This window comes from Pituophis catenifer, unplaced genomic scaffold (assembly GCF_029215685.1).
Source record: "Pituophis catenifer annectens isolate HBS135680 unplaced genomic scaffold, rPitCat1.0.hap2 SCAF_2, whole genome shotgun sequence".
NCBI lineage: Eukaryota > Metazoa > Chordata > Lepidosauria > Squamata > Colubridae > Pituophis > Pituophis catenifer.
Genome location: NW_027256882.1, coordinates 230109507 through 230135095, shown reverse-complemented (window position 1 = coordinate 230135095; position 25589 = coordinate 230109507). Strand labels below are relative to the sequence as shown.

The window sequence follows — 25589 nt, the reverse complement described above, 5'->3', positions numbered from 1 at the left end:
AAAAACCTCCACCTTGGTGTAGTTAACTATACTTATATAGCTATACACCTATATATAACTATAGCTAACAGTTAGAAAATAACAATTGAGCCAGGCCTTCAATTCATTAGGCATATTGTTTCAAAATATTTGCCAGATTGAGGCCCGTGGTCTGCATAATTGGCAGCAATTTCTTTAGGCACTTTTAGTGATATGCACTTGGAATGATCAGACATTGAAAAAGTGGCCAGCTCAAGCTTATGGCAGTCTTTCTGAAGATTTAATCTTTAAATTAAATAAATCAAGGCAAAAACAAGCGTCAGGGGAAATGTAACAAAGTATACTTAAATATATTTTATACAAGATAGGATTGTGTGTGGCACTGAGACTGTATGTTTCAGAGAATTCTTAGTACCTTATGACCAATATAATCTGTTTAAAAATTAAAATCTTACCAATTCTTTTATGGACCACTGAACAGTCACAGAAACAAGCACTGGTTTTAGGGTGAAATGTGCAGCTTGGGTGCCTTCAAGTAGGCCAAAACTGCTATGCACATTTGACTGGCCAGAAAAAAATATCAACATCTTTGTTTCAAAAATACAATGCCATGGAATATTTTGCATTAACTTTTTTTCTAGTTACTAATTCTTTGCTGGTTTACTTCACAAGCGGTTCACCACAACGCCATCTACTTGAGTTTGTTATGAATGCAGCTTCATGAAGCTTTTCATCAATGTTGCCAGCTTCTCAACATCTTCGATCGTCACCGCATTATACAAAGATGCCCGAATTCCTCCCACAGATCTGAAATATGAAGGAAAATGGGGAGGGGAGAGGAGGGGGGTGCATGGTGACTCGGTTTCACAAAGACATTTATTTCTTGGCAAATGCCAAAATAATTTATTTATACCGAAAGCAGGTTTATTCATCCATGATGACTTTTTACTGTTCTGCGAGAATATAAGCATAAAAGGAACCTCCAAGGCAAACCTTCCAGCAATATGAAACTGGGAAGAAAAACACATACAAGAATGTCCCAAAGGTGCTTTTCCAAAAGGAAATTGGAACTTTCTTGGGTTTTTTCCTTGAAAGCTAAAGAAACTTCTTGGATGAGAAGCAAAACATTTTTAAGGAAAAAGCCAAGAAAGTCCAGTTCCTTTTTGCAAAAGGATTGGACAATCATGACCTGGATGACTGAGAATCTCCACAGACACAACACAGGAATAGAAGAATGGAGAGTGTACATGTAAGGGATATGTCTATAGATGAGTATATATTTTCAACAAGGAACAGCTGAGTACTGGAACTTCAGCTCTATTAGAGAATACATCTGTATCCTAAAACCTAAAGTAATTGTTAAAAATCTCCAGTTGTCGACATTATACAATTATACATTATACAATCACGAGGTCAGAAACAGAAGAGGGTATTTTTCAAGAGGCTCATTTACCTCAGAACAAAACAATTTGTCATTTTAGACTATTGTCAATAAATTCTGACTAAATTCTGCTTTTCCCCTTCTGAATATGTTTCACTGTCCTTAAAGAAAGGATCCTGAATCACCCAGTATGTCTTCAGTATCTGTATTTCATCTTGAAATTATCATATTCATATGATCCAGGACTGTCAAAACTGCTCTGGGAACCAGAAATTATTGCTTGAGTGAAAAAATTATATTTTAAAAAAAGATACATGAGCAAACATTCACTATAACCCTTATTTATATACAACTAAAACTCTTGTGCCTGTTCAACTGTTTGTAACTTTCAACTGGACGAAACAGTGCGTCATAGGTCAACTGGTTTTGAATCAATGTAATTCAAATGAGCTAACTTACAGAATGTGTCCTAAATCCAAGACCATTATTTCTATGGGATTGAAATTTGGGAAAGTTGTGGCTGTTTCAGCACTACCACACTACCATGGTCAGCTGCAGTCATGTGACTGTCATTTCCAATACTGTCTAACAGCTTCCCATAAGTCAATGCGGAAGGCAGTAGGAAGTTTAAACACGGTTATGATTTTCAAGCTCCCTGCCTGCTTCTCACTAGCAAATTCATTGGAGAAGCCAGCAGGAAATTGCAAATCCAAGGCCAGCAGGCAGGAAAATTGCTGCTGGATGCGCAAGAGGTGGGGCAAGGGTCATGGAGGGTGTGAGGAGTGCCAAAGTGATGTGGTGAAGTCAGAGACGGTGCACAAAGGTGTTGCATGAAGAGAGAGCGTATATGGATGTGTAAGTGGCTGGCATAAGCGCAGCAGTACTAAGGGAAAGTGAGTGGCTGGGGAGACTTATCCAAGCAACTTGCAACCTTCCCTGCTGGCTTTTCCACTGACTTTCTCCCTGCAAGCTTATCATAAGCAAATTCAGTGGGGAAGCCAGCAGAAAGTCAGAAATCACTCCCGTTCCCATTCCAATTTTTTGCCCGCCTGTGGTCATTCTATTGAACAATGACACAACTGAAACAATCACCCAATAGGTTTCAGGTTGTCTACTATGTTACATTTTTGTCCATTAATTCTGAAAACAGAAGGTATTTATCATTCTTGAATGAATATGCGTAGATGCATCCACACATATATGTGTAACAGTAGTGGATTGCTCCTAGTTCTGTCCGGTTCTTTAGAACTGGTAGTAAAAGTGGTGAGAGGCTCCGTCCACCTGCCTGGATATCATAATTGATGATCTGTTCATGCGCAGAAGTGTGCGCGGGTGCATGAGCGAAGTGAGAGTATGAGCTCCCGTGGCGAACCAGTAGTAAAGATAAGTAGAACCCACCCCTGATGTATAAACCACAAGCTCAAGACTCATTTTATTCAGACATATCCTAAAAAGACCTGAGACAAAAAAAAGTTTTAAACAAATCTCTGTCTTACCTGTGACCTTTCAGGGATATCATGTTGTTTTCTACAGCTTTTTCAAGGAATTCTTTTTCTAGAGCTTCATCACCCTTAATGCTGCCAATCCGGAAGGGAACATTCATTCTGCTTCTGCTCTTTTTTTCCACGGGGCATCTGTAAATGTCACAGATGTAGAAGCTATTACCGCCTCACTCTTATTGATTTTGTATATATATATATATATATATATATATATATATATATATATATATATATATATATATATATATATATATATGTTGATGTATTGAATTATTAGTGAGCTAGTTATGTTTCTAAATAGCATGGTATTTGTTCTGTCACAGTCGCTGCTTTTCTCTGCAAAGATCTATTCCAGAGATAATGACATGGCATTTGAAAACTCTGCTCAACAAAAGGACTTTTTCCAGCAGTTTTCTCCAATTTGGTGTCCACTTGATATGCTGGAGGTCAACTTTCATTATTCTTAGCCAGCCCAACCAGATAAGCACTTCTCATGCAGAGGACATACGTGATCATTATGCACACCAGCTTGCATTGCACTGAACACTTAACATGTTGCGAATCAGAGTCAAAGGCTAATTAATGTGAACAGTCCTTAATTTTTCTTTTAAAAAATCATTAAGCCTTTGAAGCTTTTCTTGAACTAAAGCATAATTCTCATTAGTTAATGTAAGAGCCCTGAGAGACCAGAAGAGAGAGACTAGACTGAGTCCTACTGATTTTCCCCAGTGTCTAATTTGAAGCAGCGTATCACCTCTGGCTCCAAGAGCAGTATATATAAATGTCATGGCAATTGCCATAAATTCTTGGATTCACGCATGCTCTTAAAGAGATAATTGTTTTATAAGCACCAAACAGTAATTAGTAACTAAATTAGAGGCGTAACATTTTTAAAAAGTGGCAACAATTATTTGAAAAACTGTAATCTCTCTAGTCCTTCCAAATATAAGCTTCAACTAGATTTCCTCACCTAAATAAAAAGGAGGAGGCACTCTATAGGTCCGTGATGGTGAATTTATGGTACACGTGCCAGAAGTGGCACGCAGAGCCACCTCTCCAGGCACACAAGCCATTGCTCATTGCTCTTCTGGGTTGTGGCGCGCCGGCCAGCTGGTCTTCATATGTGCGGGAATGCCAGAAACTGGAAGAGCAGCTGCCTGGTGCATGCGCGCACCAGGAAGATGATCTTCCAGTTTCTGGCGCACGCATGCACACTAGCCAGAAATTCTTCAGGTGTGCATGCACGCCAGAAATTAGAAAACCAGGTGGCTGGCGCGCATGCACATGTTGGAAACCAGAAGATCATTTTCCTGGCATGCACATGCACACTGGGCGGCTGTTCTTCCGGTTTCTGGCATGCACAAGCTCCCGTTTCAGTACTTGGTGTCAAAAATATTCGCCAACACTGGTATAGGTGGAAGGACAAGGCCGAATGGCTTAAGCCATAATACTTTCTTGAGACATGATTATGCTTTGTCTTCAGCTCAATATGTTCAATTTAGAATGAATTTTAAATTTTAAATTGTACCTAAAGCAACCAACAAACCAAGCATCGAACTGGTAACTGTAAGGCATGCAGAGTTACCCTATGGTAAGATCAGTGGCCAATACATTTTATAAATAAATAAAAATAAATAAAATATCCCTACAATTAGTGCAATGTGTTAAGCCCAAGACCCTGAAGTTTATCCTTAGACAATCCGTAAGAAACTGTTGTTTTAACTGTTCGTTTTACCACATTTCAGAATAAAGATGCTAAAAAAATGAGATGGGAAACAGGCTTGAGAATAAACTGACTCCAAGATGGGAGAGCAACAAGCAAATTTCACTTGAAGATGGCTGATATTGAAATGTGTTTGAACATTAGTATTCAGCATTAATATACTTGAACATGGGCGATTTTCTTTAGTGAAAATTTAGTTTTTAATTTTACGTCTTGATCGGAAACTTGGAGAAAAAATATTTTACCTGCCAGATACCATAGCCTGAAAAAAATGGAACACCCCCCCACCGGACCATGACACTGTGGTGAAAGCTGAAGTTTCCTAGAGAAATAATGAGATAGTGGATTTCTTCCTCTTCAGAGATCCAACTGATAGAACCGGAAGTGGAAGCTGCCAATTACTGCTCCTGCTGTTCCTCTACACTTGGCAGAGCAAATCCTCTGTCACCTGTAGTCGAACATATGTCTGGGTTCATACATTGCACTAAGCCATCGTAAATTTTAATATGTTGTTTGCGAACCATTTCAAGAAATGTTTCAGGACAGTTTATTAAAAGTTCGAGAAAGTTTATTAGGATTGAGAAGAGATCCAGATTTGAAGGGGAAAGGTGATTCAAGGTACATACCTCACACCTGTCAGCCTCTCCTTAAATGAAATAATCGTTTCCTGGGTTGTACAAGCTTTATGGAATAAACACTCCATTTAGTCCAATCATTGCTTTCCTTTTAAAATCTGGCTTTCTGCACAAACTTTATATTTATGGATTAGCATGTTCTGCGCATCCGGCCAATTGTGATTCTTCAATCATGGTTTAAATGCAACATGTTAACCCACCTCTACATTATACAGTAACTATTCCACACATATTTTGCATATTAATTGAAGAAAAGAGGCAACTGAACGGTGAAGCACATTGTTCATCTGCAAGCCTACTTGTCAACTTGTTATTTTACTCTTGAACTATATTCCCTTCTTTTGCCAAACGGTAGGTCAAACTATAAAAGCGACCAAACTTGATATTAGGACTCATTTGTTTACTTTAAAAGTATTTATCTTTTTCTGACCCTTCCTACATCAGACAAAAGTTTTAAATATGTTTCCAAAATATTTCTGCTTTGCACAGTAATGTTTCATGTGCCATTTTCTTCTGTTTGCTATAGTCTTTCTTTTGTGTTTATTGAAAAGGACGCACATAGCCTCTGATGTGATCATTAACCTCTTTGCTTGCTTCTAACATGTGGAAAAGTTTCAGTGGCAATTTTAAGGGAGTTAATTCCCTCTTTCTTGACATGAACAGATATATTCGGGCATCAAGCCATGCCTTACTATAAGCCCCTTTCTTTACAGTACTTACGCATAGAATCCATTAGATTTGTCGATAATATCATAAATCATTTGTGATTTAATTTGGCTGAGTTTATCCATAGCCGTAACACCACCATTGTTTTTTATCCACTCCAAGACCAAGCCCATGATATAGATACTGGAAGAAAGAAGAAAAGACACCAATTACTCATTCAACAAATTCTGCTTCTCCAATATAAAATATTAGGCTTAGGAAAGCTAGCATAGAATTGACTCAAAACTATGGAGATTTGAAAGAGCAGGAAAAAGAAAATCTCTAACTGTATATCAAAAGAAATTTCCATCATTGGAAATAACCTCATTGGATAATTTTCTGTCATAGAAATTATGGTGAAAACATCTATGTGGAATATTAGTCCCTTTTATGGCCCCCAAAGTGCATAAAACTTTGGTCGCCACGATGTAAAAAAATGTGGAGACTCTAGAAAGAGTGCAGAGAAGAGCAACAAAGATGATTAAGGGACTGGAGGCTAAAACATATGAAGATCTCAGGAGCTGTCACAAAGAAGACAGAGTCAAGCTATTCTCCAAAGCACCTGAGGGTAAGACAAGAAGCAACGGGTGGAAACTAATCAAGGAGAGAAGCAACTTAGAACTAAGGAGAAATTTCCTGATAGTTAGAACAATTAATCAGTGGAACAACTTGCCTCCAGAAGTTGTGAATGCTCCAACACTGGAAGTTTTTAAGATGATGTTGGATAACCATTTGTCTGAAGTGGTGTAGGGTTTCCTGCCTAAGCAGGCGTTTGGACTAGAAGACTTCCAAGGTCCCTTCCAATTCTGTTACTCTATTCTATTCTAAAACCAAAATCTTTGTCCATTTAGTTGCTGTTGCATTTTGAGAACATCTAAAATTTACAGACATCTATTTTGCCTTTGAAAACTCCTGAACACCCTCCTCAAATACACTTTGACCAAACTCATTTTTGGAGAAGACCCTTTACGTGCAGCAGAAAACCTGACGTGATCTTTAAGTCAATGGAAATTGCACTCTCCTGGTAAAATTGCAAGGAAAAGAAATTTTCTGCAAGTGTGGAACATTTAATCTCAGTTCAAACAGAGGAAAGGGAGAGGAATTCGCTAAAAATTGCTGGTGTTATGCATGTAATATCCCCACCTATCCATTCCATCCGCTTCTTTCATGCATATACTGTAGCATGTTTTTGCAAAGCTACTTGCAACAACAATTACTAGAACACAGTAGCTTTCATACATTTGTTCGCTAGCATTTTCAAAGAAAGTTATTGCCTAGAAATGAAAGCACAAAATGCAAGCAATTCGCTTAGTGTGATTTTAGCGATGAAATTGCTGAAGCAGGGACCTTTCTTGTGGATTCTGTTTTGCATAATAATAAATTGTGTGCACGTTTGCAATGCTTCCAAAAGGTTTTCTTTTGCTATAGTGTTTAATGAATACTTCAAAAGCTATTAGACCAGCATTCTCCAATCTTGGGTGCTTCAGAGGTTGGAATTGCCTTCAAATATTAGCACAGTCTCAGAATTTTCACACAATATGTGACCTTTGAATTTGTCTTAAAAGAGCATAAGAAGCCTCCATTCTAAATGCTTTTAATTCATTTGCAGGTAAACTTTCATACATTTCTGAGCAACAATGCAAGAGGCTGAAACCAAATGATATTTACCACAATCACTAGTATGACTATTCTACACTAGAGTTTCAAACAATTTCAAGTACTCACAAAATCTCTCAACAATCCTTTCAACCCACTTTAAAAGATATGTATTATCCCCTTGCCAAGGTTAACAGTATTCAAAGCCTCTGAATACATTCAGGGCCACGGAAGGCTTTTAACCAAAATACTCCAGCTTCCTAGCTACTATGAGAAGTATTATGTTCACTGAACTTGAGGGGTATTATTATAAATCAACAGTCTTGGGACCAAACTATTGTCCAGCACTTAACAGTATTAAAGCCAACAGTGTCTTCAGTCTTTCAGTGGCCAGTATAGTCTTACAACTGGCCCAGTCTTTAGAAGCTCAAAAGTTACAATTCTTCACAGAGCAGGTGTACACTAGTCCCTGTAAAACTGGTCTCAGAGAATGTGGCCTTTTTCACAGTGAATGCTCCAAAGAAAGGCTTTGTGAAACAATGTTTAAACTAAATATTTTTTTAAAAAAAGCATTACAACAACAAGAAAAACTGTGGCAAAAGAAAGCAAAGATAGTACCAACAGTAATAGGTGCCTTGGGTGCAATTCCAAAACATCTGGAGCACCACTTGAACACCGACGGCATTGACAAAACCACCATCGGTCAATTGCAAAAGGCAGCTTTATTAGGAGCAGCTTACATTCTGCAAGGACACCTTTTATACTATCAAACAACATCTGCCTATCCCATGCCCATGGAAAAGGCTCGATAGGTGGATAAAAATGCCAAATACGGTCTAAACATCTGGTTTATTATGTGACCAGCAGTAATAGTTTATTAGTGTTCATTAAACTTGCATGCTGCCCAACTCTCAACAACTCTGAATGCCTGAAACCATGTAAAAATGTATGAGAAGAGAAATATTGCTCTCCCCTAAGATTTTGCTGGCCTTTTGGCTTTTTATTGGCAGAATATAATCTACAAACATTGATGACAGCATTCAGTTCATGAGCACTTTTTTTCCTGCCTCCCTGTGCACTCTTGCCAAGTCAGATTTGGCCAATGTAGAATCCTTTCTCCTGAGCTGAATTTCAACTAAGCTTCCCTATTCCCTAAGCAGATGGGAGGGAGGAGGAGGAAGAGGGGGTAGAGAAGTATAACTGAATGACCCACTTTAAAGCCACACTGCCAGTTTCAGTGCTGTCCCTAAAGCAGGTTTAGTCATAGATTTAAATATCAGGCAAATCCTTGTAGCTAGGAAATGAGATTTCTTCTGGGGAAAAAAGGTTATTAATATCTACCCAGAAGATTAATGTCAGGAAGGCAAGTCCGCTATTGACAGGAAGTTAAAATGATCCACACTGCAGGAATTTAATTCAGCGCATCAGTCTGCCAACTCTTGAACATTTAATTCAGGATCTTGGCAACCCATGCTGTCACTAAAAAGGAAGAAAAGTAGTAGGCAGTATTGAAAATATAGCCAATCTCTAGCAACACACACACAGCACAGTGAGTTTGATTTTAAAAATAAACTTGGAATACACATACCCAGCCAACTTACAGGTTAATAATTATCATACTAGTACATGGCATGTTCTGCAAATATGCTAGTACTATTATATATCTGTGACCAAAATCTTTACCAAATACATTGAGCTTAGAAATTTGAAGCTGATCAGCCCCAGAAGAAAGAGAGGGCTGTCCTACTATATTATGTAGCACAAAGAACTGACTGTTCTAGAGTTAACATTTCTTGCAGCACTCAAATTTTCCAAAATGTTCTTCAAAAGGTTTAAGGTTTTCCCTCAAGAGTAATCTTAGCACAATAAGTTTTGTGTGCTGGTACTAAATGGACTAGATAGGACAATACATCCAACATTCACCAATGGCCAAAAGGAAAACACTAAGCCAGGCTTTACTTGAAATTTGGGGCCACCAGAAAAAATTACTTCCCTTCCCCTTCCCTCCATTTCTTGATAAATCTAGATGAGGAGAAGAAATCTGGCACCATAAAGTCTAAAGCTACTGTATATATAGGCTCAGAAAGAATGTAGTCCAATTCTTTGGAGATTACCAAGTTACTTGATCTTTGGTTTAGTTAAAGCGAAGCTCTACTTATAATGCCATTGGATCCAGAGTTAATGGAACAGGCAGCCACTGTCATATTTGTTTGCTTGCTGGATTCATATCTCAACATTTCATTCAGGAGCTCAAGTTGGGATATATAGTACTGCCACCTGCTTTATGTCACTACAGCCAATCCTATGAGATAGAAAGTGACTGGCTCAAAGTTCACTCAGTGAGCATCTATTTCAACCAGGTGTTTGTAGGTGACATATAGAAGAGTATGATGTGGAAGGAGATACCCAGTCAAAGTAACGCCTGGGTTGGTTCTGAATACCTCTTGGTCTCTTTCAATACATTGTTGGGCAATAGTCAAAAGGGAACAACCACAAATAAGCTTCATTTAGGATTCTGTTTGCAATCATTGCATTCCTATTCAGATATTAAGTGTCCTCATATAATCTGAGCATGAGAAAGAGGAGATGCAGTATAACAATTAGTTCAAAATTGTCTTGGGACCTCAGAAGATTGAAGAACCTGCTGTATTTTAGAAGCCCTCCCAACTCAGAAGTTGATGTCACATACATTCTCCAACTTCTCTTGAAGTTGTTAGTCCTTTCCACTAATAATCAAAAAGTAAGTCAATTGTAAGAAACTTCTAAGTAATTAGTAGAATGAAATTAATATTAACTTTAGCAAAAGTACCTGTAGCATGGAGGTGTGTTGTATAATGAAGAGTTTTCTACTTGCACTTTGTAGTCCAACACAATGGGGCACTCTTTCAGAGTATACCCGAGTAAATCCTCACGCACTATTACCACTGTGACTCCGGCACAGCCAATATTTTTTTGGGCACCAGCAAAAATGACACCAAACTTATCATTGGGGGAAAAAATAAAAAGAAGATACATTACATTCATGAGTGCATTTGAAAAACATTTATACAGTTCTAACTGCTCCATTAATACATGGAACATATTCAAGTTTGTAAATTGAACATGATGAGCCCTCAGTAAGAGTAGCGGAGGCATTGGCCCTGGTGACCTTAAATTTGAGATCATTACGTATTGCAAAATGCCTTTTGGAAAGTTACCTTTGAAACATCCACTGGCCTGGAGAGGAAGTTTGATGACATATCACAAACTAAAACTGCTTTTCCAACATCAGGTACAAAGTCAAACTCCACACCATGAACAGTCTCGTTAGCACAATAATAGATATAAGAGGAATCGGGATTAAGGTTCCAGGTGCTTGAGTCAGGGATTTCTGAAAAAGATAAGATGATGGAAAACAATGGTGTGGTTTTTTTTAATTTCAGCCTGTTGGTTGCATTGATATGCCAGGAATGATGACTGTCAAAGGTCAAATGCACTGCCAGCAAAGTAATCTCCTACTTCAGCAAGGAACGTGTTTTTTTAAAAAAAAAAAAAATATGTAAGCCTCTACAACCTTGTGCAACTACTTGGAGAAAGCAGAGTCTGATAAACTGGGAGAGGAAAATCCACTTGATATGGAAAGAAAATAATTGACTAGCAATCAAAGTAAGTTTCAGTTTCAAAATATTTGGGCATTTAAAGGAACATACTTTTTTTAAATACAAAAGCTCCATGTGTGCAACTTACCTGGTATTTCACTCTAGGTTTGAATGTTAATTCTTATTTTGAAAATCATTCAGAAGACATTTTTCAAACTTTACATGGGTAAACTATTTCTGCTACTCATTAAAGTAGCCTGTTTTTTTTTTTAAGCCTCTGCATGATCCTGAAAAAAGATTGCAGCTACTGCAAGAATTGCTGTAACTTGAGCCAACTTTTGAAAGCAGTCATACTTTCTAAAGCTCACACAGCAGCCTTAAAAAAAAAAAGGTGGGCTGCTTTAATGAACAGTAGAGAAGTGCTCTGCTGAAAATTTCTTCTAAATTTTTGAAGCAAGTAAATTAATCGTCAATTTCTTCTCCAAACGTAGACTATTAATGCTCCTGAATATCAGCAGAATCTTTATAAATAATCATAAAATATGACAATTATGACTTTATACTTTCTCTCTCTCACACACACATACCAAAATTGTTCACCTATTTACTTTGAAATCCATGAATTCCTCATGATTGCCATCTCCCTGCCATCTCAGTCAGGGAATGAGCAAAGGTTGCTGGTTTGCATCAGATTCAAGACACAGAAGCAAATATTCAATACCTAATATTTGCAGTAGCTAAAGAAACCAACTTTGAAACACTGCAGCGAATCCAGAGTAACACAATCCATCTTTTAGAATAGAAAGATGATGGTATGTGTCCACTAGCTCAGTGACAGGAAACTAAAGACCTTTCAGATATTTTAAATTTCTATCAGTCAGTCAATGAGGGGGGCGGAGGGAATGGTTTTATGTGCACATCCGCCATTTGTGCAAATGGAGCTTAATGCACTCACTCGCCACTTGCATGGTCTAGTTCCCAATGGGCTACAGACCAGGTCCAGGTGATTTAGCAGTTTCACAAAGTTGGACACCAACTGAGCTAGTCTAGTCATGATGGAGTCAACATCATACTTGGTTAGTGGAAGAAGCCTGATCCTGTACCTCCTGATGAAGTAAACAGCATCTTTGAGACTGTCAACCTGGTCATTTGTTTGTTAGATTCTTGTCTATCCTGAGTGCTGAAGTCCTCCCAGGAGATTGCATGTGGTTAGTTCCATGCAGTGATATCAGCCTCTTTGGGTATATGTGTGCTTCCACTGTTGTGCCACCTCTTTAAGAGGCCATCGCTTAACCCAATTGCTCTAGACAATTTTTGTCCAGCCTCCAACCTCCCCTTTCTGTGGAAGTTTATTAAAAAGGTTGCAGTTGTAGAGGGCTCTGGAAGAAACAGATTATCTGGATCTTTTGTAAATGGGTTTTATGCCTAGGCACAATATTTCACCAACATTGATGGCACTTCTCAGGGATATACAGCAGTGCCAGAAAAGGGATGATGCCGCTAACCTAGCCTTCCTTGAACTCTCAGTGACTTTTAATGCCATCAATCATAGCATCCTTTTGGACCAGTTGAAGAGAACTGTAGTAGGGAGGAATAAGTGCAGAGAGATACAGGCATAGGAAAGTTGCATATGTACATGCTTCTATAATGTGAAGACTATCAAACAATAGAAAGAAAACAACCTAGTATTTATTTTCATGCAAATAAGTTAACTTACTTGTGTAACTTGAAAGCTTGGGATGCACAAGGTTCACCTTTGCATATTTCTCTGCCTCCTTTGCTGCTTTGGCTGACCAACCTCCCGTAACCACGTAATCGGCACACCTGGCTTCTTTAAGCCCAATGAGATTAAGTGGAATGCCACTGAATTGGCCAGATCCACCACCTTGGAGAAATATCACTTTGTAATTGTCTGGTATATTGCTGTGCAAAACAGAAGAAAGGGTTTGTAGGGAAGGGAGCGATAATTCATTCATTATGCCTGGTAAAAACAGCATCTAGGTAGAGAAAACTTTACATTACGTTACATGTACAACACATTACATTACAATATATTAATGTTTATTTAGAAATAATCACCCCAAATGGTGGCTCAAATGCATAATCTTCTTCTGCCAGAGTGATAAATACCATTTGTAAAGTATAATGCATATATTTGCTCATATTTAAAAACTTGAAGTATCTTGATAATCTATGAGCTTTATTCTGTTTTATTTTTTTGTCGGCAGAATGCATAACTATTCTGCTTCCCAAAATGCCAGAATTGAATTTTTAAAAAGTCTCAATATTGGATTAATAAGATTTAATTAGCTCTCCTAAAGAGAGATCTTCAAGAAATCAGAACCAATTTTATCAATTGCTCCAATCTAGATACATCACATGCCATCCAGTTTGGAATATGCAAGGTGACAATGTTGAAATCATGCCAGCTCCAAGTAGATGCCACATGCAGACATGTTTGGTAGAATCTGGTCTTCACAAAAGACAAAAACTGGCAAAAGCAGCCCTTGTTGTGACTGAAAGAATGTAGAGGGATGCTCCTAAAACTTCAAGGCAATTTTTTAGCCTCTGTTGAAATTAAAGTATGAATATGCCATCTCTGGAATATATTCTGAGTGGCATGCTCAACTATTGGCAGCAACTGTGTTAAGAATGAATCAAAACCCAGTACAGCATATGCCGCAGATTGAGGCCTTATTAAAAATGTATATATTCTGCCCTTATTAGCACTCAGGAGCTCCATATGGCAGAAGGAGACATAATGGAAAGTGAAAATATTCCCAATCATGTTATAAGGTAGTCCAGAAAACAAACAGTGTGAAACTCTTGATTTCCTTCCCCCCAATACATTTTCCTATGCATACTAAACTTTATCAAATAGTTGTATCAACTTTTGCAGAGCAATGTTGTGCTTCAGTCCCTCATAAGTATTTAATAATACACTTCAATGAAAAAGAGTCAAATCATTCTGATTGTCAGAATAATGTCACATAGCAAAGAGGATCTGCCTTTCTATGAAATTACCCATTACAATAATTCTCAGGACAATTGACAGCTACATCCTCTTCGCAAACCTAGCAGAAAAAGGATTTTAAAATCCACTCACCGATTCTCTACTTTAAATTACCCTCTTCCCAATAGTTAATATATTTGTTTAAAAGACTGCATTGGATCTAATTAGTTAAATTTAAATCCTGTTTAGATCAGTCTGAAAAATGCCAACCTGATTTTAACAATGGCTAAATGCAAAGAGTTTTGTTGAGATTCAACCATTAATGTTAAGTACTATTATAGACATTATATGTAACACATGGCTGTTACAAGCTATCATAAAACAGAAATGATAAAAGAACCTTCCTGAAAAAAATGCATAACAATCCATGCCAAAAACAAATCACAAAGTGTCCCATTTTATCTCTGCAGTAATAAACCATACACAGATAATGTTTCATTGAAACATCATAAATATACTATACATTCAAAGGAAAAACATATATTGCAGGCACAGTATTTTCAGAAGTCAAGCTTTTAATGGCGTGAATAAACAGGATAACTCACAGGAGTTCACGTAAGCAGTTTTCAGCAGCTTTGATTATTTTTGAAAAATCAGATGTTCTGTGACTCATTTCTAGAGAAAGGAAATCAAAAACATCATGTTATAAAAACAAACATACCGTAGCTTTTCAAATGTTTGCATTTTAACTTGGCTTTCTTCAGGCAGCTTAAAAAGCACCTAAGAAACTGTAAACAGAGCAGACTAATTAGTTTGCTAAACTCCACAAGGGTGTCATGGATAAATGGAGCTTAGGCCCAAATGAGGAATTATCTATCACATGCGCCAGTGAGCACATTCTACTTACGTATCATATTTCATATACTCAATAGAGGCAAAAGAACTAAGGCTGTAAAAATGGGGCGCATAGATCAGCTCCCGCCACTGAAATGACTTTCAGACACCAGAATGCACGGACATTCCCATGCTCATCACGTGATAAAGAATAAGAATAATATAGTGAAATACAATAAATTTTCTTGGTTCAGAAGAAAGAGCTGAAGCACTTGGAACCTCAATTCATTTCATTAGAGAACTTAAATGGGGAATAATAACAAGGGTTGGCATTATATACTAGTGTGGGAAAGCTGCAACAGGACCAAAACAATTCGATTACTGCTCGATCTCTCTAAAGATCAAATATTTTTCTTTTCTTTTTTTTTTTTTTTGTCCTAGCATTTTTCCACAAGCACAAGGTCACCTTTTTTGGGTCAACCAACAGAGTTGGAAGGGACCTGGGAGGTCTTCTAGTCCATCCTCTGGCTCAAGCAGGAGACCCTATACCATTCCAGACAAGTAGCTATCCAGTCATTTTAAAAGCCTCCGGTGATGGAGCATCACAACTTCTGAAGGCAAACTGTTCCACTGGTTAATTGTTCTCACACTTAAGATATTTCTCTTTAATTCTAGGTTGCTTCTCTCCTCGCTTAGTTTCTATTCATTATTTCTTATCTTGTCTTCTCGTGCTTTGGAAAATAGGTTGACCCCCTGTTCTTTGTGGCAGTTGTTTCCCTACATTTTTATTTTTGGTAACACCCCAAATAAAGATGAGTTCCTTACCAAGGACGCTAATACCAAGGCCTTTGTAATCCACCAATTCTTTCTGGGCTTCCAATAATACCTGAAAAAAAATTTGACATAATTATGCTCATGTCAGGCAAATCGTATGTTCTATATAGAGATAAAGTCACTTAGATTCATTATTGTTTGCACCTTTACATGTATGCTTTAACATTTATCCAAGAGTAAGTAGTATAATTCTACCAAGATCCTAGACAGGTATTGCCTCATTTGAGTGGTACAGCTCTGGGTGTTTCTATCAGCTGAGATGCCAAAGTTTGGTCCCAAGAGCTTCCATGTTGTGAAGTACCGGTATGTGCTTTGTAATACTGAGTAATCTTCTAGGCTTATTTTATCTGGCCTGCAAAAATCCAGAGGACCACTGGAGGGCAATGAGGAGATGGCAAACTCTTGATCTTTGTTGCCAACTACTGGTCATCTGAAGTTTTACAGTCTGCCATAATAAAACTACTATAACTGTACAATAATATGGATTCTAAGAGGAAAAATAATTTGAAGGATGCATTGGCCTGCATGTTGCATTTAATCAACTTAACTCAAATGGATCGTAAGTCTTTTCCTAGGATTACCTACACAATCCACCTCTTCTTCAAATTTGGATTACTCTGTCTTCTTTTCACATTCCAATATCTATTAGATTCTAAGATATTCTGGATTATTTAATTTTTTATTATTTTAAATGAGAGTCACTTTGGGAAATCTTTGCCTGAAAGACTCACCAACACAAAAATGTCATTTAGATTTTACAAGTAACACATGGATTTATTACCCAATTGAATCATAGGCCATCTGTAACTATTTAAATATAAAATCTGTTTTGAAAGCTGGAATTCCCAACAAGATGCCAAGAGATGCCAGTTTGCTGTATATACTTTCTGGAGGACTTTGCCAGGTTTTCATTCACAGCTGACATTTTATCCTTTTTATAAATAATAATAATAATAATAATAATAATAATAATAATGGGAAACTGGCATCCTGCAAAGTAAAGCATCAGCTTTCACCATCTTTATTTCCAAGATTATATCTAGACATAAACATTATTTTGGTTATACATTTTCTTAAGAAGTACAAAAAAATAAGCAGCTGCAACCCAGCAATTATTTTTGAAGTATCCCTACTGCCAGAAAAAAAGATTTTAAGAAAGAAAGCAGATGGATTTACCCCTCAATCTCTAGTACTAATGAAAATGATAAAAGTACATTTTTCCCCCACACTTCCCCCCTAACAGTTTTTATATTTGGATTTTATTTGTATTGATGTTGTTTTGTTAATAATTTATATTTTATTTACTATTGTAAGCTACCTTTGTCCAACAGAAAGAAAGGTAGGGTATAAATACCATAATAAATAAATAATAGAACAGCAAACAAAACAAGAGCGAGAAGTGGCCAGGAGTTTGTATAAACTAGTGTTTTATAACTGATGAGGACTTCTGTAACAATTATTCTGTAATTGGACAAGCCCACAATTGCAATTGACATGCTGCAAAAGTTCAAACATGTGAACAAAAATTCCGTGAGTGTCTAGCAGCCCAAACAGACCCATGTTCTAAAGTTTAGCAGACCACAGTAAAATCCTCATTTACACTTTTTACACCACTTTCATTTACATCCACATCTTGGATAAGTAATTCACAAAACAACTTTTATCATTTATTCTTCTTTTTTAGAACATAAAAAAAGAATCATTCTCTGTTTTGTTTCATTAAACTGTAAAGGGTTTTCTAGATCTTCAAAGTTTGCACACTTTTGAGTTACTATGACTTGCCAGCTCTGATAATGGGATCATCAGCTATAGATTTGGGCTCCCTGAAGATATTATCCTTTGGGTCGGCCTATTAAATTAACCATTTAGGCTGCCATTTTCAGAAAACTATCTATCCATCCATCCATCCATCCATCCATCCATCCATCCATCCATCCAAATCTAACTAAGAAATAAAGATGCCTTTATACAGCCGATTTCACTAGTGCCTTCAGGTGTAAATCTTACTAAACATCAAATCTGATAAAAAGTTCAGCTAGTTCTACTCTATTTCTGAAATAAGGCTCCGATACAGTAATCCTTACTAGCTATCCCAAAGCAAAGGTGGGTTTCAGCAGGTTCTGACCAGTTCTGGAGAACCAGTAGTGGAAATTTTGAGTACTTAGGAGAACCGGTAGTAAAAATTCTGACTGGCCCCACCCCATCTATTCTCTGCCTCCCAAGTCCCAGCTGATTGGGAGGAAATGGGGATTTTGCAGTAACCTTCCCCTGCCATGCTCACCAAGCCACGCCCACCAAGCCATGCTACATCCACCAAGCCACACCCACAGAACCAGTAGTAAAAAAATTTGAAACCCACCACTGTCCCAAAGGTGCTTTTCAAAAGGCAACTGGACTTCTTTGGTTTTTTCCTTGAAAATGTTTTGCTTAGCTTCTTCAGTTCTGACTGAATGGTGGGGAAATGGTAGGATTTAGATTCCTTGCATTGTTAGCACCAGGGGTGGTATGCACTTACCTTCGCTACCTGTTCGCAAATGTGAGCATTGAATCGGATGAATGCCACCACTGGTTAGCACTTAGGGTTTTGTCAGCACTCTGCTCCGTTGTTTAGGCCACTTGGGGTTTTATCTGTACCCTCAAGGTCACCTGAATCAGAGTTACAAATGGGTATGGAGTGCTGAAAGGACTATGTTGTAGACAAGAGATAGGTGGTATTGTATCCCTCCCCCTCTGTTAAGAGAGGGCTGTTCAGTTTTAACATTGGTGGGCTCTTTGACCCCTCTCAAACCAGTGATCCTCTTTGTCCAGGATGTGGAATTTGATGTCTTTAAAAGATGATTCAGGTTACCTGGATGTACAGATAAACTCCCAAGTGGCCCTAACAACTCTAAGAGTGCTTTGCAGTTGACTGCAAAGAATATAAATCCTTCCATTCCCCACCATTCAGTCAGAACTAAAAAAGCTTTCTGGATGAGAAATGAAACGTTGTCAAGGGAAAAAAACAAAAAAGTCCAGTTGCCTTTTGAAAAGCACTTTGGGACAACCATGATCTGGATGATTGAGACTCTCCATAGATACTCCTTACAAGCTGCTTCACATAGAAAATTGTTTCTTTTAAAAGGGAGGGGGGTATGTCCCAGATAAAATGTTAATTAACCAAAATAGATAGCAATGCCACTTTTTTCTCAACCTCAGTAAGAAACATGGTTATTTTTGAAACTGTTTAGACACGCAGTTCTGCTGGAAAGCTGAAAAACCAGATATAAAGAGCCACACCCTCCAAATGTAATTGGATCAAGACAGCTGCTGATGCAACATTTTGGATTAAATTGAGTTAAATACTTGGAAAATAGTTCAGTGAGCATGAAGCTGCCTGAAGTTGTACCCTGCTGTATCTATAATTATATCTGCCCTACACATTCACAAAGGATTTATTCAGCAAGAGAAGACAATGGACTTTTCAAATACTTTCCTCTCTTGAATGCACAAACAAAATGGTTAAGAATTAGATACTCCAGTTTTCCCAAATGGAAAAGAGTAGAACCTACTTTTTTGCACATATCAGAATTTGTGCTCTGGGGTACAACAATAACTTGAACAACATGCACTATTCTTAAAGCCATGAGGTGCCTCAATTAGCAATACACTTTTGCTGCTATACCAGAAATACAACTTGTTATCCCTACCATGATTGAAATAAAATGAAATGAAAATGCCTAACAAGTTGGAGATCCGATTGGGTCATGCTAATACTAGGAATTAAAGAGGGGGAAAATGCAAAGACAAAATAGCCTGCAATCCTACAATGTGGGCAGTTGCTTTGTAAATATACCTTTGAAATAATATATTATTTTTCCATTTAGCAATGTCTGTTTTGCAAATGTTAATGTTCTAGGTTTGGTTTTTTGGACTGCATCAGATATAGAAAGGTAAAACACCAAAATGCCAAGTTTCTATTACTTTAAACTAGGATTAAAAGATAAAAGTCAATATTATGCTAAGCATGCTAGGAAACTTAATCGAGTAAAATAGCTTGAAGAGTATAACGGAGATCCCTAACACGGAGTTTCCAGGACAACCATGTCAACAGGGGCACCGTTTCCTGCCTTTTTTTTTGCATCCAAAGAATTCGTTAAAAACGAAAATAAAATTGGCCCAATGCAAAGGATAGAAGTGTCTCCCCCATCGTCTCTTTCCAAGCACAGACCCGCAAAGTTTTGCAAGCATCCTTCCAAAAGTTGCTCTCTTAAGATGGGCACTTAACGAGAGCAACCTTCGGCATTCAAGTTTTAAAGTAATCCCTATTTAAACCAAGGTTTACTCGGTAGCAACGCTTACTCTCCAGGCATAGCGGCACCACAGCCTCAGGGCAAATTTCCCCAATTAAACAGCGCGGAGCATCCCTCCCGCTCCGCTTGTAGGACATCCTCCCAGATGCCTTCGGCAGTTCCGAGTACCTACCGATCGCGGGAGTTTCGCTGGTCCGGCGCCGAAATTGGCTACGTGTTTCTTAGCGTCCATGGTTGCCAACGGCGGAGCTCCTCTGCCTGCTTCGACGCGCGCCTCTCTATCTTCTACTTAGCTCTCTCGAACTCAGAAGTTCCCTAAAACTGCAGGGCTCCTCCGAGGTTCTGCTTTTCTATTGGTTTCTTTCTCAGGGGGTATGGCAATTGCTCACGATCCGATTGGTCGGCGCTTCGCAGCCGGCCCAGTTATTGACCAGTGGCCACGAGCAGGCGGCGTGATTGTCCCGTCCTTCAGTGCAAAGCAGGGAAGAGATTGCAACATCCGATCCACCGAGCCGGAGAGGCGACTGAGCTTGCCGAGTCAGCGGCAGCCTTTGGACGAGCCTCCCCCTCCGGCAGCTGAAGCTGAGTTGTTGGATCTTGCTGTGAAGAGTAACAACCTCCATTCGGGAGGGCTGGCTTCCACTGGAGATGTTTTATTAGCACGATCCTGTGTCATAAACTATGGCTCGACCAGAAAGAGGATGTTTCACAACAACGATGGATGCCCTCGGAGTATTGGACGGGAGGGGTGAAATCGTTCCCGTTTTCTGCCAGCCGTCTTTAACTTCAGCTGAGCAAATTGGGGTGGGATGCCTGTCTTGTGCGGTCGCTAAGAGTCGACACCAACTTGATGGCACACAATCAGTGCCTTTTGTTAACATTATTATACCCTGAATCACTTCCAGCATATTGCCCAATTTGTCCAGCTGCCCAATTTGTTATAAATGTTTTATGTTATGGGTCCTTATCCTAAATATAAAGATATCTTTATCTGAAACATTGGAGTCAAACAATAGGAGTGATAGTAAGACCAATGATTCAATTCAGCGTTGGGCATCTATGTTCATCCTGTTTCACAAATTTAACTCATTGCAAGTTAATTTTCAAGAAAGAATCTTGGGATTTCAATGTAACGCTGGGAATTTTAAAAAATTCTTTTATTCTGGTTAAGGTCCAATTACACAAGGATATATGTGGTGCAATTCTCAACCCACTAAAAATGATGAGGTATAAGGATCAGAAAAGACACTGATTTTTGAGCTATGTGTATTGCATTCACAGCGTATTTCATGATTACAAAATGGGCAAACTGATGTCATACTGAAAGAACAAATGTTCTCATTTGTGATAAAGGAATCTGGCAAAAACTTTATCAATTGTTGCAGATGACCTTCCAGAAAGTACACTACAGAAAAGTTGCATATGAAAAACTGTCCAAGAACCAATCTAAGCAAATCAGAACAGAAGAGAAGCTGAAAGATGAAAAATCTAAATGAGTGTTCCTTATCTTCTGATTAGTTATGCAACAAAAAAGGTCAGTATATCGATTTAAACTCTTTGACCCTCAAACATAAAGCATTCAAGAGTAAAACGTTAACCATCATGTGTGGCTTTCTTTTCCTCCAGTGCAATGATAACGAAAAGTCACATTATGCTTTTCTGTTATAAGCTACATATGCTGACAGCAAATTAAATACTGATTTTATAAGAAAGATTTAAAATAAAAGCCTAAACTATTACAATGCAAAGCACTTCATAGTAACTTGATTCATTTTGATGTTTTAAAATTGATAAAAAGTAGCTTTACTAATTATCCTTGTGGAAAACAAGGCATGCTTTTGTGTTGGTTTTTTTAGTGAATGCTTTTAATAGTAAGTGTTTTCATGGAACTGTAGGAAGCCCCCCACCTCCAGATTAAAATATTATTTATTCTTAATATTAAAAAGAGGCAGGATAAAATATTTCCCCAAAAGGAGAAATGGAGGAAAGTCTTAACAAAGGCAGAAAGGAAGCCCCGTTTTCCTGCCATAGAAAAACAGCTTCAAACTAAGAAGCTTGAAGAGGCTGCTCCTTAGAGTGCAGATTTTGCATCCATTCATAACGACTAGACCAGTGATGGCAAACCTTTTCAGCACTGAATGCCCAAACCGGAACATGTGCATGTGACGGTGCACACGTGCACTGGAGACCAGGTGGCCAGTGTGCATGTGTGCGCCGGAAACCAGAAGAGCAGCTGGCGATGTCGCACGTGCCCACAGAAAGGGTTCCGTGTGCTACCTCTGGCACACATGCCATAGGCTCACCATCACAGGACTAGGCCATCCTATTCATAAACAAAATGCCTTCAGCCACAGCTCCCCCAGGCTGGAGTTGATGGGATTAAGAATTTACATTCCCCACCCAAATTCTATGGATAGGACATGACCTTTAGGACATAGCAGTGTTGGAAGAAAAATCCAGGTCCAGTTCCAAGATGGGAATTAAAATGGAAGCTGCTTAAGAAAGAAGGTCCATTTATAGATGAGCAGAACCAACACACACACAGCATGCAGTTCTGGGACAGCTGACAAATTAGCTTGATTTGTGCAAGATTTTTTTATAGTTTCTGAAATGCTGCTGGGGGTTTTGCAATGTCTGAAATGCCCTTAGGAGGTTGTGCAATGTAGTGAGCTCTGTGTCTTTTGCTAAATGGTAGTGGGTTAATTCTATTATGTCCTAAAGGGTCATGTCCTGTTCTTAGAATTTTGGTGGAAGAGAATGTAAATTTTAATCCCATCACTAGAGATGAAGGTCATTTGTTTATGAATAGATTGGCCGGATTTCTTAATGGCCACAAAATATCTGCTGGGGCCTATTAAGAAAGACTGAGTCTGCTTTCTGTCTTTAAGAGCATATTTCTCCATTTCTCCTTTGGGGAAATATAATATTCTGCCTCTTTTAATGTTCCCCAAAATATTTCATTCTTCGGGGAGAGGGGGGGGCTTCCCACAATAGAATTAGCCTACCACCATTGAAATAGTAAAAAGCCCACGGCCCACTACATTGCATAGCCCCCTGGAGCATCTCAATCACAAAATCCCAGAACCCTATCAAGATCCATCCACTCACTCAGCTATTTTGTCAGCCACTCCAGAAACATGCTGCTGTCACTGAAGTTTCTGGAAACCTTTCCTTGTAGCCAGCCTCCATTGACTTTTTTTTTCTTCCAGCTTGGAACCAGACTGGATTTTTCTTCCAACAGAATTTTATCTTCTCTCTCTCGTTTGCCTGAATCAATTGTGTTTTGCCTGAATCACTTGTGTAATTTCAGCATCAAAAAAAGAGCAATTTTTAACCCAAATGATTAGATTTTTGTTTAAAACTTTACATTGAGACTGATTGGGACTAATGTAATAAATCTGTTCAATTAGTGTGGGAGAAAAACAAAACAGGTATATCAATAATAGATAGGAAACTCAATGACTTTTCACTTCAAAATAAATTGTAAATAAATAAACTGCTTATGCCAACTCAATAATTGGGAATTAGGCAGGAAACAAATGAACAGATAACCCAAAAATGAAGTAATTAAGCAGGAAGCAGCAGGAGTCTCAGGTAAGGAGTATGGGGTGGAGTGGCCAGAAAGACCCTGGGAGGCCTGAGGGAATGACATAGTAACAAAGTCAGTAAATACATCAGGACAAGATTCAGCAGTCTATCTGCATTTGAAAAACAAAGGTCATTCTTTTGAAGACAGCAGCTAAGTCCACATTCTGGATAGAGGACCATTGGTTTGAAAGGGGGGTAAAAGAGGCCTTTTATATTAACACTGAGCAGCCATCTCTCAACCAAGGGGGAGGGATACACCACTTATATCCTGTCTACAACGCAGTTCCAAGAAGATTCTACCCCATTTGCAGTCTGATACAGGTTTCAGTTTTCAGTTTCAGTTTATTTAGATTTATATACCGCCCTTCTCCCAAAGGATTCAGGGCGGTGAACAACCAAAGATAAAACACATACAATATAAAGTTTAAAAAACAATTTAAAACATATTAGATAAATTTGGCCCATACTAATTAAAACACCCCTTTTTAAAAAAACAAATCAAAATTAAACAAAGAGTTAGGCCAGCCCAGTCTGTTGGAATAAAAAAGTCTTGAGGGCACGGTGGAAAGTGCATAAATCTGGGATTCTCCGTATCTCCGGGGGGAGCTCGTTCCAAAGGGCAGGTGCCCCCACAGAGAAGACTCTCCCCCTGGGGGCCGCCAGTCGACACTATTTGACCGATGGCACCCTGAGGAGCCCCTGTGGGAGCGTACTGGCCGGTGAGAAGCTACTGGTGACAGAAGGCAGTCTCGTAAGTACCCAGGTCCTAAGCCCAGGTGACCCTGAGGGCATACATAACCCCCAAGTAGCCTCAAGAACTGTCAGGGAAAGTACTAAGATCAGATGACTGCTCTACTTCTGACATCATGGGGCCCCATGCTGTCAGAAGTAGAGAGTAGGGTAGGGTAGGGTAGGGTAGGGTAGGGTAGGGTAGGGTAGGGTAGGGTAAGGTAGGGTGGGGTAGGGTAGGGTAGGGTAGGGTAGGGTAAAGTAGAGTAGAGTAGAGTAGAGTAGAGTAGAGTAGAGTAGAGTAGAGTAGAGTAGAGTAGAGTAGAGTAGAGTAGAGTAGAGTAGAATAAACAGAGTGGAAGGGGCCTTGGAGGTTTTCTATCCAACCCCCTGCTCAGGCAGGAAACCCTATACCAACTAATCCCTCTATACACTATTACCATTCAGTGGCACAGAAAAAAAGTGACTTATGACCAGTTTTCCTCAGACAGGTAATCAAACTTTGGGTGCTTGGTAACTGGCAGGTATTTTCGATGGCTGCAGCGTCCCAGGATCCTGGGATAGTCATTTGCAACATTCCTAGGGAGTTTCCAACAAGCGAAGTCAATGGGAGAAGTCAGATTCACTTAATGACTGCATGATTCACTTAACAACTTCAGTGATTTGCTTAGCAACAGGGGCAAAAAAGTCATAAATAGAGCATGACTCACTTAACAACTATGCTGCTTAGCAACATGAATTTTGAGCTCAATTGTGATCATTAAGTCAAGGACTGTTTGTAATTTCTAAGTTGTTCAAATTTAAACATTATGTATTTTTATTATGACGAAGTAGATAGGTTGAGATTGATGGATTTTTTAAAAAAATGTATTTGGGATTTGGGGTAATCAGTGGCTGTGCATTGTGTCAGGATGTGTTGGGTTGTATCTTATTTAAAGTTTGCATCTAGTAATGGCTTAATGAAATGCAGGGATATAAAATCTAGTTATTAATGCAAACCTGTTCCACATACAAACTGGATATATAGGTTCCTTGTTAGAAGAAAATTATTTATGCGAAACAAATTGTTTTTAATAGCCAAATTATTAAATTTTAAAAAACCTTAAAGTATTCAAGCTATCATTTAAAACAAGTTATATTTCTGACCAAAAAAGCACCAAAGCTTTTTTTTTAATCCTTTTAATTTTAGTTGCTTCACAACAGCAATGAAACTCAATTTGAGAATGGATAAAATTTGGCATTAAGTAGATCACCAAAATGAAT

At 38.5% G+C, this 25589-nt stretch overlaps 1 protein-coding gene across 1 annotated transcript; it reads right to left on the bottom strand.

The window, feature by feature from the left end:
- Nucleotides 1-12: 12 nt before the first annotated feature.
- Nucleotides 13-20290, bottom strand: PSAT1 (phosphoserine aminotransferase 1). The gene is made up of 9 exons (XM_070935624.1): nucleotides 20182-20290; nucleotides 15712-15772; nucleotides 14658-14727; nucleotides 12817-13022; nucleotides 10719-10891; nucleotides 10331-10500; nucleotides 5941-6069; nucleotides 2857-2994; nucleotides 13-786 (listed from the first exon to the last, which is right to left on the bottom strand). Exons 1-9 carry the CDS (start codon nucleotides 20239-20241, stop codon nucleotides 684-686), a joined length of 1110 nt encoding a protein of 369 aa, XP_070791725.1. The 5' UTR covers nucleotides 20242-20290; the 3' UTR covers nucleotides 13-683.
- Between the last annotated feature and the right edge of the window lie 5299 nt (nucleotides 20291-25589).

Coding starts and splice junctions, on each gene's coding strand:
- PSAT1 (XM_070935624.1), bottom strand. CDS start 20,241: ATGGACGCTAAGAAACACGTAGCCAATTTCGGCGCCGGACCAGCGAAA. Junction 15,773..20,181: donor CAGCGAAACTCCCGCGATCG/GTAGGTACTCGG, acceptor ATTTTTTTTCAG/GTATTATTGGAAGCCCAGAA. Junction 6,070..10,330: donor AACACACCTCCATGCTACAG/GTACTTTTGCTA, acceptor TCTTTCTTCCAG/TATCTATATCATGGGCTTGG.